Consider the following 11,749-nt stretch of genomic DNA (forward strand, 5'->3'; position numbering starts at 1 on the left):
ACTATTTCAAAAAAAATATTACATTTTACATTTAGGAGAAGGTCATTTTCATTCCCCCGATATGGTTGGGTGCGAAGCAACTTTACAATTCAATGAATTTCCTAAAATCGAATGACACAAGGCGAAAATTTATGCCTCTTTCATTTAGTGTTCATTGACGAAGCAAACACTAATTCTTTTATTCTGAAATCTCACATGTTATATTTAAAATTACAAAATTCAAAATATTAATATATTATGTACATATTTAGTTTTAAATCACAAAATTCAAAGCTCTCTTGTTATCTCAAATACTTTGCCCAATCAAGCAAAGGTACCAAAATGAGACAAAAAATTGTATTAAACCGCGAAGTCATTGATTTTTATTCTATATTCAAATTGGCAAAAGTATTATCCAAATTTTACAAAAGCACATTTAAAATATGCAAGTTTTAAAAACTTGACCAAATAATTGAAAATAAGGGTCGTTTCAATTTATGTGATACACCTTTCTATTTTAATCTGTTAAAAAAATATTTTGTAAAAAAATTAGTAATAGCTTAACTTTAGAACTCTTCTTTTATTCTCAATAAAATGATTTACACCCACATAATGTCTAAAATTTAGATTATAAATTTCAAAAATAATTTTCACTTTCTTAAAGCTCTAATCGAAGGTGTCACATAAAGCGAAAGGAGTAATATTTTTGTGGTAGTTGACATGCGGATGTGGCTGCACCATGTGGCGCGTGATCGAACGGCCAATCAATGAATTTTTGTGCTGTTGGATATAAAGCATTTCTCGGCATCTCGTTGATCTTTTAATAAATGTCACGAGCCCGTTTATGGGAACTCACGAACCATTAGATTCCCCACTCGCGCATAAATTAGGAAACCCTACACACTCTTCTTTACTCTTTATTTAACAAAAAACCCTTTCGTGTGAAATTTTCAATTCATTAATTCTTCACCAATAAATGGGCTGTCCTTTTCACTCCATTTAAACTCTTCTCGTCAGTAGGATGGCATTCCTGTAAATATAAGCTTAACTCGGACCTGAAAATTTAGGAGGCACATCCGAGAAATTTCGTCGTTCCTAGAAGGGGATCTGAAAGACTGATAATTATTTCATTAAGGGTAAAATGAGTTTTTTAAAATTAAATTATTACTAAACGTAGCAATGTATCATTCTTTTTGGGATTGAATAAAACAAAAAAAGTACCATATAAATTCATATGAAGGGAGTAGATAGTATTTAATTACTAATAGTTTAGTCAAAATACCTCTCTTTTTTCCTATATAATATATTTTTTCTTGATCACGTAAAAATTGACTTATTTACATGGAGGTAAATTTGAAAAAATAATAATTTATTCTTGATTAGCCGAAGTGTCACCAACAGTGAGCTTGCAATTCCAAGCCGATTATTATTAATTAATACAGATAAAATAAATGTAGCCGGTCTTGTGGGGACCACAAGACTGTACTTATGAAATGTACACCTATCTCTCATTGATAAGTACGTTCTCATATCTGATAAGCAATGTGAGCTATCCTCAACTATATAGAAATAAAAATTTCCAGCAAATAATGTGGCCAAAAGAATTTTTCAATTTCTCGGCGAGATAAAGAGTATAGAGAAAAAAGAGCAATAGGAAAAACACACTCATAAAAGATAGAGATAGAGATAGAGAGTGAGAACGATATATACCTATAATATTTGCCTCGAGTTCGTCGTTGTAATTTGTGTATACTTTGCATATTATTATTATCTATCTCTTGTTTTTGTGCTCGTCTCTTGTTCCATGGATCTATCTCTTCTTTAAGGTGAACAAACACACTAAACTCTTCTCTTTACGTATTCTTAACGTTCATGGAATATTTACTTTTGTCTCAGTGTTTGCTTTTCGCTTCGATTTTCTCCACTTGTAAATGGATTTAAAGCTGCTTTTGTGTCTCTGATTTTCCAAGAACAAAAACCCAACCAAAAAAAATCATTTCTTTTTTGTTTTTCTATTTTTATGCTGGAGATGTATGATGATAATTAGAAATGGAGTTATGTTTCTTGTTAGATTGAAGATCAGTTTAATGATTGGATACTGGTGAGAGTTTTTTTTTTTTTTTTTTTTTTTTTACTTTTTGTTATTTTGGGGATTAGTTTAATTTTGAACAGTTTACTTTATGTTATTTGAGTTTGGGGGTTTGTGTCTGGCAATAATTAAATGATTTAAATGAAGTTAGTGGGAACTGACAACATATTTAATCATATGGGTTTAGTTATTTGTTTATTACTTACTTACTTATTATTAGTTCTAAAAGAAATACATTTATGGAATTTTGCAGATCTGCAAATACACGGTTCTTTTCATACTTCCACTGGGTTTGAAGACTAGGTAGTTGCAATGTCATCCCTAAGCAGGGAACTTGTGTTCTTGATTTTACAGTTTCTAGATGAAGAAAAGTTCAAAGAAACAGTCCACAAGTATGTACCTTTTTCAATTTATAATGCTTTCAGTTTTAGCAAATTACTTACTCATGAGCAGTTAATTTTCTACATTCTTCACTGCTGGTTTTGCAACTGCAACACATTGCTAAAAAGGGCATTTTTTATTTTTTTATTTTTTGTTTTGTTGTTATAGGCTTGAGCAAGAATCTGGCTTTTTCTTTAACATGAAGTACTTTGAAGATGAAGTGCATAATGGTAATTGGGATGAAGTTGAAAAGTATCTATCTGGTTTTACCAAAGTGGATGACAACCGTTATTCCATGAAAATTTTCTTTGAAATAAGGAAGCAAAAGTATCTTGAGGCATTGGACAAGTAAGATATTTATCTTTTTGGTGGGATAGTTGCTTTCCTTGGTTTTAGTTTATTGAATTGGGTAATTTGTTTGTGATAGGCGTGACCGGTCCAAGGGTGTTGAGATTCTTGTAAAGGATCTTAAAGTTTTTGCATCTTTCAATGAGGAGCTGTTTAAGGAGATAACTCAGCTGTTGACACTAGAGAATTTCAGGTATTACCTTTGTACTATAAATTTGTCAATGAAGATAGAACTCTTCTCAATGTGTAATTAAGTGGCCTGTTCAATTTGTAGGGAGAATGAACAGCTGTCTAAGTATGGAGATACTAAATCTGCACGAGCTATCATGTTGGTTGAGCTCAAGAAGCTTATCGAAGCAAATCCCTTGTTTCGTGACAAATTGCAGTTTCCCAACCTCAAAAATTCAAGATTACGAACTTTGATTAACCAAAGGTGATGTCCATGTGAACTTCAGCATTCATTTGAAAGGTCCAAGTAATTATCTTAGAATCCATGATGAAAGTATTAGTCAACATCAATGTAACTTGCCTGTGATTATTCAAATAAACAAGCAATAATAGGTTATTGTAATTTGGGAACTGACAATGAATGCATGCTGCAGTTTAAATTGGCAGCACCAACTATGTAAAAATCCTAGGCCAAATCCAGATATTAAAACTCTTTTCGTGGATCATTCTTGTGGACAACCAAATGGTGCTCGAGCACCATCACCTGCAAACAATCCGTTGCTTGGATCAGTGCCAAAACCAGGCAGCCTCCCTCCTCTTGGTGCATATGGGGTTGGTTTTTTGTACAGCTCAATTCCTACTTATGTTTAACCTCTAAGAGTTCTGCTTATTCTGTTACAAACTTTTTTCAGCCTTTCCAACCTGGGCCAGCACCCGTGGCAGCTCCTCTTGCTGGGTGGATGTCCAACCCACCCAATGTCGCTCATCCTGCAGTTTCTGGTGGACCTATGGGTCTTGGTCCTTCATCTATTCCAGGTATCACCTAAGGGTATTTATATGAGGTGAAAGGCTTTTTTTTTTTTTTTTTTTTTTTTTGTAGTAAGCAAGTGAAAATCACGGTGTCCTATGGAGATATGTAGGCACTTGGTGCTATCTTTTGTATTAAGCATTTTGATTGTTACAAATCAGTCTTCTCATGGCTGATGGCATTTATGAGTATGTTCAGATATGCAATCGTGAATGAACAAAGGCTTAAAATGTTCAGCAATCAGTCATCACCTAGTCATGGTTATAGTGCCCTTGCATTAGAACAGTCTAGTCTCACGTTGGCATGGACAATTGATTCCCTTCATATTGCTGTATACAAACAGAGAATTTATGAGTTCTTCGATTTTGGTCAGTTTTGATAGAGTATGTATCTGACCCTTTTTCTTGAGTAAATCGTACGAACTTGTATTGAGATGAAGATACTAGAAAACAGAAGCAATGAAATTGGTCCTCATGGATTAACAATTTTTTTTGACAAACAATAAAAAAGAGTTTAGCTGTCACATGAAACAATTATTAGATTATCTGTAGGTTATTCCCGCTCTCTTAACTGGTGATTTTCTGCATTCCCTTCTGTAGCGTCTCTTAAACATCCCAGGACTCCACCAACAAATCCTTCTATTGATTATCCATCCGGAGAATCTGACCTTGCTGCCAAGAGAACTAGGTCACTGGGAATATCTGATGAGGTAGTAGACTCTCCCGATTTTTAAATCATTCTGTCAGCAATATTTACATTTTCTATTGTAGCTTTACTTTCTTTCCTATTGTTCATTATACAGGTTAATCTTCCCGTGAACGTGCTACCCATATCATTTCCAGGGCAAAGTCATAATCAAGCTCTTAGTGTACCTGATGACTTGCCCAAGACTGTTGCAAGAACATTAAACCAGGGATCATCTCCCATGAGCATGGATTTTCATCCTTCTCAGCAGACATTGCTTCTAGGTCTGCATATTCTGAACTCTCTTCTTTATTAACATGCTGGTGTTTTCTATTTGTCACTACATACTTTTGGCAGTTAGCATTTATCATGACTTTCTATGTTACAAAATAGTTGGCACGAATGTTGGAGATATTGCATTATGGGAAGTTGGTTCGAGGGAGAGACTGGTGTTGAGAAACTTCAAAGTCTGGGAATTGGGTGCATGTTCAATGCCATTACAGGTTTGGTCTTTTTCCCTTAGATAGAAGTGACCCCCCCTTAATTCAATGAGATTCATCTTAATCTGATCAAAACAATTTCTCAACTGAACTCAGACTGCTTTGGTGAAAGATCCCGGTGTCTCCGTTAACCGTGTTATATGGAGCCCCGATGGTTCGTTATTTGGTAAGCTTGATGAAAGGCACATTTCCCATCTTGCTATATTCCACTGTCAAAAGTAAGTTGAATGATCTCTTAGATTGACTATTTTTCTATTGAGCAGGGGTCGCATACTCTAGGCACATCGTTCAAATATATTCCTATCACGGGAATGATGATATACGTCAACATTTGGAGGTATAATGTGGCGGCATTATGGCTCTTGTCCTGCTGATAAAATTCTGAATAATTTCACAATCCAGCTGATAATGCTTTTGCAGATTGATGCTCATGTTGGAGGCGTAAATGATCTTGCATTCTCTCACCCTAATAAGCAGCTCTGTGTTATAACATGCGGAGATGACAAAACTATAAAGGTAGGGAAGGCATAACATATCGCTTTGTTGCCTATGAATGACAATTTTGGGTAGGGGAATAATTGCTTGTTCTTTCCAATGGTTGCTAATTTCTAGGTTTGGGATGCCACATCTGGTGCAAAACAATATACATTTGAGGGTCATGAGGCACCTGTATACTCTGTGTGCCCTCACCATAAAGAGAACATTCAGGTGAGGATACTCTTATGATGTCTCTTGTACAATACTAATAAAGGTTTAGCTGTCTGCACTTTTGCACTTGTGCTGATAGCTTTCTTCTTCAGTTTATTTTCTCTACAGCATTAGATGGAAAAATTAAAGCGTGGTTGTATGATAATTTGGGATCTCGAGTAGATTATGAGGCTCCTGGTCGTTGGTGCACAACAATGGCATACAGTGCTGATGGAACTAGGTTAATTCTGATGATGCATTGTGTTATTGCTACTTAACATATCTTGCTAATGTCGCTTGAGAATAATAGTTTTTTCTCCAATCTAACATATTCTCTTCTTCTCTGCCTTTTTTTTTTTGGTTGGGGTGGTTGGGTGGCAAAATTGCAGATTGTTTTCATGTGGAACCAGCAAAGATGGGGAGTCACACATTGTCGAGTGGAACGAAAGTGAAGGGGCTGTTAAGAGAACATATTTAGGGTTTCGGAAAAGATCGCTGGGTGTTGTACAATTTGATACAACTAAAAATAGATTTTTGGCAGCTGGTGATGATTTCTCAATCAAATTCTGGGATATGGACCATGTTCAACTCCTGACAACTATTGATGCTGATGGAGGTCTTCCAGTAAGTTTATTTTAAGGTTGACTCAGAAAATGGTGGTATTCTACTATGTTCTAACTGCTTTATCTTTTATATCAATAAATTATTTCAGGCAAGCCCTCGAATTCGATTCAACAAGGATGGTTCTCTATTGGCTGTTTCTGCTAATGACAATGGGATAAAGATTTTGGCAAATAATGATGGTATTCGTTTAGTACGCACTTTTGAGAACCTAGCTTATGATGCTTCCAGGGCATCTGAAACCGCAAAGGTACTTGTTACCCTGTTGATATAAATCTTGAGGTTCCATTTTTTCTTTACACAAACATGACCTGGTGTCCTTTGCTATAACATCGTGCAGCCTACAGTAAATTCAATATCTGGATCAGCAAACAATTCTGGGTTTGCAGATAGGGTGGCCTCTGCTGTTGGCATCAGTGGAATGGTTTGTAAATATAACTCCCAAATAGTGATTAGCAAATAAGTTTTTTTTTTTTTTTTTTTTGTCATCAGATCATAGGCCCATGTAAAAAAATATATATGCGCATACACACTCACTTTTTCCATAAATACCGTTATGTTCAAAAGTGGAGGACACACCAAGAAGTCTCGCCTGCTTTACATGTCAATATCATCCACTAATATATTTTACATCCTGTTGACTTTATAAGAATGGAGATGCAAGAGATGCAAGAAGTATGGTGGATGTAAAACCCCGGATTAATGAAGAGCCTAATGACAAATCCAAGATATGGAAGCTCACTGAAATTAGTGAATCATCACAGTGCCGGTCCTTGAAGCTTCCTGAGAACCTCAGAGTGAATAAGGTATAATCTCCACGTCTCTTGATTCATGAAATTTTCTAATTGTGTTTTTTAATCTCATTTTCAAGACTTGGAAACTTTTCCATTGAACATACAGATAGCAGATAATTCGTGTATAGAATCTGATGCACGTTAAGCCATAGTTCGTCTTCCTTCAGGTTTAAAAGTTGGCAACTTTTATGTTTGTCACAACGCCTTTGTGCACAATCTGACATGATCAAGGCATGTGACATGAGAACATGCCATCTGCAAATGAACTTATTTGGTTAAGTTGAGTGGAAATGAACCATATCATCCAGCGGTGTTGTGCTTCTCTTTCCATATGAAGATATTAGGTTTCAGTTTTTTTTTCCCGAGTTTCTATGAGTTCTCCTTCTAATTAAAGTTTCTATGAGTTCTCCTCCTAATTAATCTTTGTGGGATTACACTAGGTATATTGTTGTTGTTATGAGTTCTCCTCCTGTTTGGAGGGGAGGGGATATTGATTTTGCGTCATCTCTTTTCCATATCTTGGTCACCGCATGTGATTCTAATAGAAGTGCAATGGAAGTCTAAAAAGGTGATTAATTAGAATGTTGTGGGAGGCTAGAAACCTCCTAAACAAGGTCTAGTACCTACACAGAGATTGACCAGAGTAGAGCGAAAGGCCTCTTATATTTGTGGGCAATGATTTGGCAACTTTAACGGTGTCCGACTTTGGACTAGCAACAGTAACTAAACTTCTGCTTGGTATTTCAAGCCATATTCCTTCCCCTTACCACATAATTTTGAAGCCGTTGCGTCTCCGTGACTGCACAACATGGATGTGAGGACATTTGTAATCAGATATCGAACTGAAAATTTCGCGGAGAATTCTCACTGGGAAAAAATACTTAGCTAGAGATTTTGTTTAGTTGTCAATATTTCTTCCATGGGTTGTTTCAACTGTATTAGTTTTGATGGCACAGTTTTCTGATTTGATTCAATGCTGATTACTCCAGATATCAAGGTTAATATATACAAACGCTGGTAATGCCATCTTAGCATTAGCATCAAATGCTATTCACCTACTTTGGAAGTGGCCAAGAAATGAACGCAATTCAAGTGGCAAGGTAAGTGGACACCGAAATTGTTGCTTTCCTCCATTTTGTACAGAAATGATTCTGAGCATTGAGTCAATCTTTATTTAGGCAACAGCCAGTGTTTCACCTCAATTGTGGCAACCTTCAAGTGGCATCTTAATGACAAATGATGTGCACGAACCAAACCATGAGGAAGCTGTCTCCTGCTTTGCTTTGTCCAAGAATGACTCGTATGTGATGTCAGCATCTGCAGGAAAGATCTCCTTGTTCAATATGATGACATTCAAGGTATAACAAAATTGTCTTCTTTTATTTCTACCCTTTACCCAAAGATCACGTGCTGAATTTTCTTCTGGATGCAGACAATGACAACTTTCATGCCTCCACCTCCAGCAGCAACTTTTCTTGCATTCCATCCTCAAGATAACAACATTATCGCTATTGGCATGGATGATTCTACCATCCAGATATATAATGTCCGAGTGGATGAGGTATGATAAAGATAAAAAGAAGTTTTAGTTGTTATTGGCAGTCATCAGAATTTCGTGTTTTTGGGCCAGTTACCGTATATCGTTGTTGACTAGATGTCAATTTATTGATGAAGGTTAAAAGCAAGCTTAAAGGCCACTCGAAAAGGGTAACTGGCCTCGCCTTCTCTCATGTGCTCAATGTGCTGGTTTCGTCGGGAGCTGATTCTCAGGTTAGAGACTTGATACTCTTGGCTAGCATGTAGTATTTTGACTTCTCAATGTTTTGTTAAAAATATTCTCATGAAACAAAACATTCTCATGATTAATGTGGAAAATACATGTATATGATAGATTGCATTTTCTTTCCTAATGATTTTGCATATAAGGCATCATACACTCTCCATCCCATTCGATACTAAGCAAATCAACTAGGCTTGGGAATTAGAAGTAATTTCACTGCATATCATATTAGATGATAAATATTTAAACGTTAGGCAAAGAATAAGATCATTTCATGCTCTAAATAAGAGCTGAATGAATTCTGATTTTTGTGAAATTTTTTAAAAATCATACATGAAGTTGTTGTTTTAGAAGTGGTTCAAGCATTTTGGGAGACATCAAAATCTGAAATATATAGTCTAAATTTGAGCTGAGTATATTGCAAGTTACCTAATATCCTTCTCAAATATCACTCCATTAATCTATCAATGTTACATTCTGCATTTCTGACACTCTTTAAAATGTTAGACTATTTATATTTCCTCTCTGTACTCTTTTATCTTTTGTATTCAGCAACATTATCTGCTTCTGTACAGCTGTGTGTATGGAGCACTGATGGGTGGGAAAAGCAGAGGGCTAGATCCTTGCAGCTACCAGGGAGATCGACATCTCAATCAGATACCAGAGTGCAGTTTCATCAGGATCAAACTCATTTTCTGGTTGTGCATGAGGCACAGATTTCTATATATGAAACAACAAAATTGGAATGTTCAAAGCAGGTAAGTCCTCTCCCCAACTGCAGTTGTTATCAAATGCTGTTAGATCTCAACAATTAATACATATTATCTTCTTTTACAGTGGGTTCCGCGTGAAAATGCTGCCCCAATTTCTCATGCCACATTCTCGTGTGATAGCCAGCTAATATATGCCAGTTTCTTGGATGCAACTGTGTGCGTATTCACTGCAGGGCACCTCCATATGCGATGCCGTATTATTCCTTCAGCTTATCTATCACCCAGTATTAGGTATTCTTTGCCACCCTGCTAACTTATTTACTGCTTTAATTTTAAGATATTCTGCCTCCACTATTCAAGACAAAATTCTTGTCTTCTTTTCTAATTAGAACAATGCCTGAAGTCTAAACTGCAACTTGTCCTCGAAGAAAAGAAAAAAAACTTCCACAGGCTTGGTTATTGATACAAAAATATCAACCAATGCATGGGCTATGTTGAAACGTAACGTACATTTAATGCATACAAGATGACTATAAAATTCACCATCCTAGACCATCTGATTTCTGCAAAATATTGACCATGTGGGTTAGAAATTCCAAAATAATTCATTGTGCAAATATGTATTTGTAAAATCACGTTAGTACAATGAAGTGGGGCGTCTGACTGCCAGGATTAAAATTTCTAGCATCACTGGAATATGCATCCGAATATACGTTTCAGGTGTTTTTTTTTTTTTTTTTCTGCATCATGAATCCAAATAATAAGTAAATCTCTGTGTCTGATACCCTCAGGAAGTACTGAGAGGATACTTATTCAGTTCACCAAACATATTTCATCTCTGATATTTGAAGTAATTTTTCAAAAACCTTGTCATTTTTCTGCAGCAATGCAAATATCCACCCAGTTGTAGTTGCAGCACATCCACAGGATCCGAACCAGTTTGCATTAGGTCTGTCAGATGGTAGTGTTCATGTTTTCGAACCACTTGAATCTGAAGGCAAATGGGGCGTCCCTCCACCACTTGAAAATGGATCAGCAAATGGCATGACAACCGCTCCATCTGTTGGAGCTTCAGGCTCCGAACAAGCACCAAGATAACAAAGAGAGCAAAAAGGCTTGCGTTTTGTTTTGCTGGATCTTATCCGAATTTCAGTTCACACTGACGAGTAAATGTTCGTTCTAGGAGACTAACCAGAATCCTCCAAGTCAAAACACGAAGTGTATGTAACGCCCCAAAAATTTGTGTTCTTTGTAATTGGAAGGGAAGAAATATCTTCGCTAGGGGCTAGGAGTCTTAGGACTAGCTGCAGCCGACTTGGTTTTTCTACCAATATTGTGGCTTTCATTTGTGGTACTCTATTAGCTGCAGGACATAATTTAGCTCAGTATTCTCCAACGTGTAAATCTCCAACTCATGAGGTAAGATGTAATGTAAAATGAATACTTTACTCTTTGTAATCTTTAGTGGTAGTGAGGAATTCCTCCTATCAGCTTTCTAATTCGAGTGATTCTTGAATTGGATTTTGGCAAGTCTCACCTCTTAAGGGTGAGGAAGTGTCTTTGATCTGTGACATCTTCTCGGCCTCAACATATTGCGGCATTCTCATCATGAACATAAGTGCATTGTTTCTTCGATATCCGGTGACTCTCATAATTGGTTAACTCATATAGCCCTGAAATTGTGCCTATTTATTCAATTGAATACACAAAAAAGAAGTGATTTGATTCTCCGATTTAGCTCATAAAGAGGGGCAAGATTTTGTGAGAAAAGATAACGTATCATATACCAAACTTGAGCTCTTGGCTGGCCATGTGAAGTGAACGTGAGTGGAGATGGTTCTGAAGTGACCATCTTGTTTCAGTACATAATGTTGATCAAACTGAAACAACCACCTTATGACGTGCTCTAATTTGTTTCATACTATTCTAGCTCCCTTCGGAGTGATTTTTCATAAGAGTATATTTTAATGCAAGGGATGCCATGAAAAGTCAAAGCACTAGAAAAGTAGGACACTGATATGACGTCCCTATAAAATGAAGAGATTATGGTGTTGAAATGCGGGCAATTCAAACATCCTAATAGAGGGGCAAATCGACAATTTTTAAAGGGCTTAGTGTCTACCTCTTTCATATATGATTCTATAGATTCAGAAAGAAAGAACACGCATCAGTATCTCAAGGCGGTAAACACAAAATA

The 11,749-nt window shown here is 36.3% G+C and overlaps 1 protein-coding gene across 1 annotated transcript; it reads left to right on the plus strand.

The window, feature by feature from the left end:
- The first annotated feature begins 1,648 nt into the window (after positions 1-1,648).
- Positions 1,649-11,068, plus strand: LOC132633066 (topless-related protein 1-like). The gene is made up of 26 exons (XM_060349268.1): positions 1,649-1,805; positions 2,322-2,460; positions 2,618-2,797; positions 2,877-2,990; positions 3,072-3,230; positions 3,400-3,577; positions 3,658-3,781; positions 4,373-4,482; positions 4,576-4,741; positions 4,851-4,960; positions 5,054-5,123; positions 5,221-5,294; positions 5,378-5,473; positions 5,570-5,665; positions 5,758-5,885; positions 6,034-6,268; positions 6,357-6,515; positions 6,606-6,689; positions 6,916-7,071; positions 8,049-8,159; positions 8,238-8,417; positions 8,492-8,620; positions 8,734-8,829; positions 9,415-9,597; positions 9,677-9,843; positions 10,437-11,068. The coding sequence occupies exons 2-26, from the start codon at positions 2,381-2,383 to the stop codon at positions 10,648-10,650; spliced, it is 3,399 nt and encodes a 1,132-aa protein (XP_060205251.1). The 5' UTR covers positions 1,649-1,805; positions 2,322-2,380; the 3' UTR covers positions 10,651-11,068.
- Positions 11,069-11,749: the final 681 nt, after the last annotated feature.

This window comes from Lycium barbarum, chromosome 3 (assembly GCF_019175385.1).
Source record: "Lycium barbarum isolate Lr01 chromosome 3, ASM1917538v2, whole genome shotgun sequence".
Taxonomy (NCBI): Eukaryota; Viridiplantae; Streptophyta; class Magnoliopsida; order Solanales; family Solanaceae; genus Lycium; species Lycium barbarum.

What these genes read in the sequence shown, in the direction of transcription:
- LOC132633066 (XM_060349268.1), top strand. Translation starts at nt 2,381, where the DNA reads ATGTCATCCCTAAGCAGGGAACTTGTGTTCTTGATTTTACAGTTTCTA. An exon ending in ATATACGTCAACATTTGGAG is followed by an intron (nt 5,295 to 5,377) that starts GTATAATGTGGC and finishes ATGCTTTTGCAG; the next exon opens with ATTGATGCTCATGTTGGAGG. An exon ending in GAGATGACAAAACTATAAAG is followed by an intron (nt 5,474 to 5,569) that starts GTAGGGAAGGCA and finishes GCTAATTTCTAG; the next exon opens with GTTTGGGATGCCACATCTGG.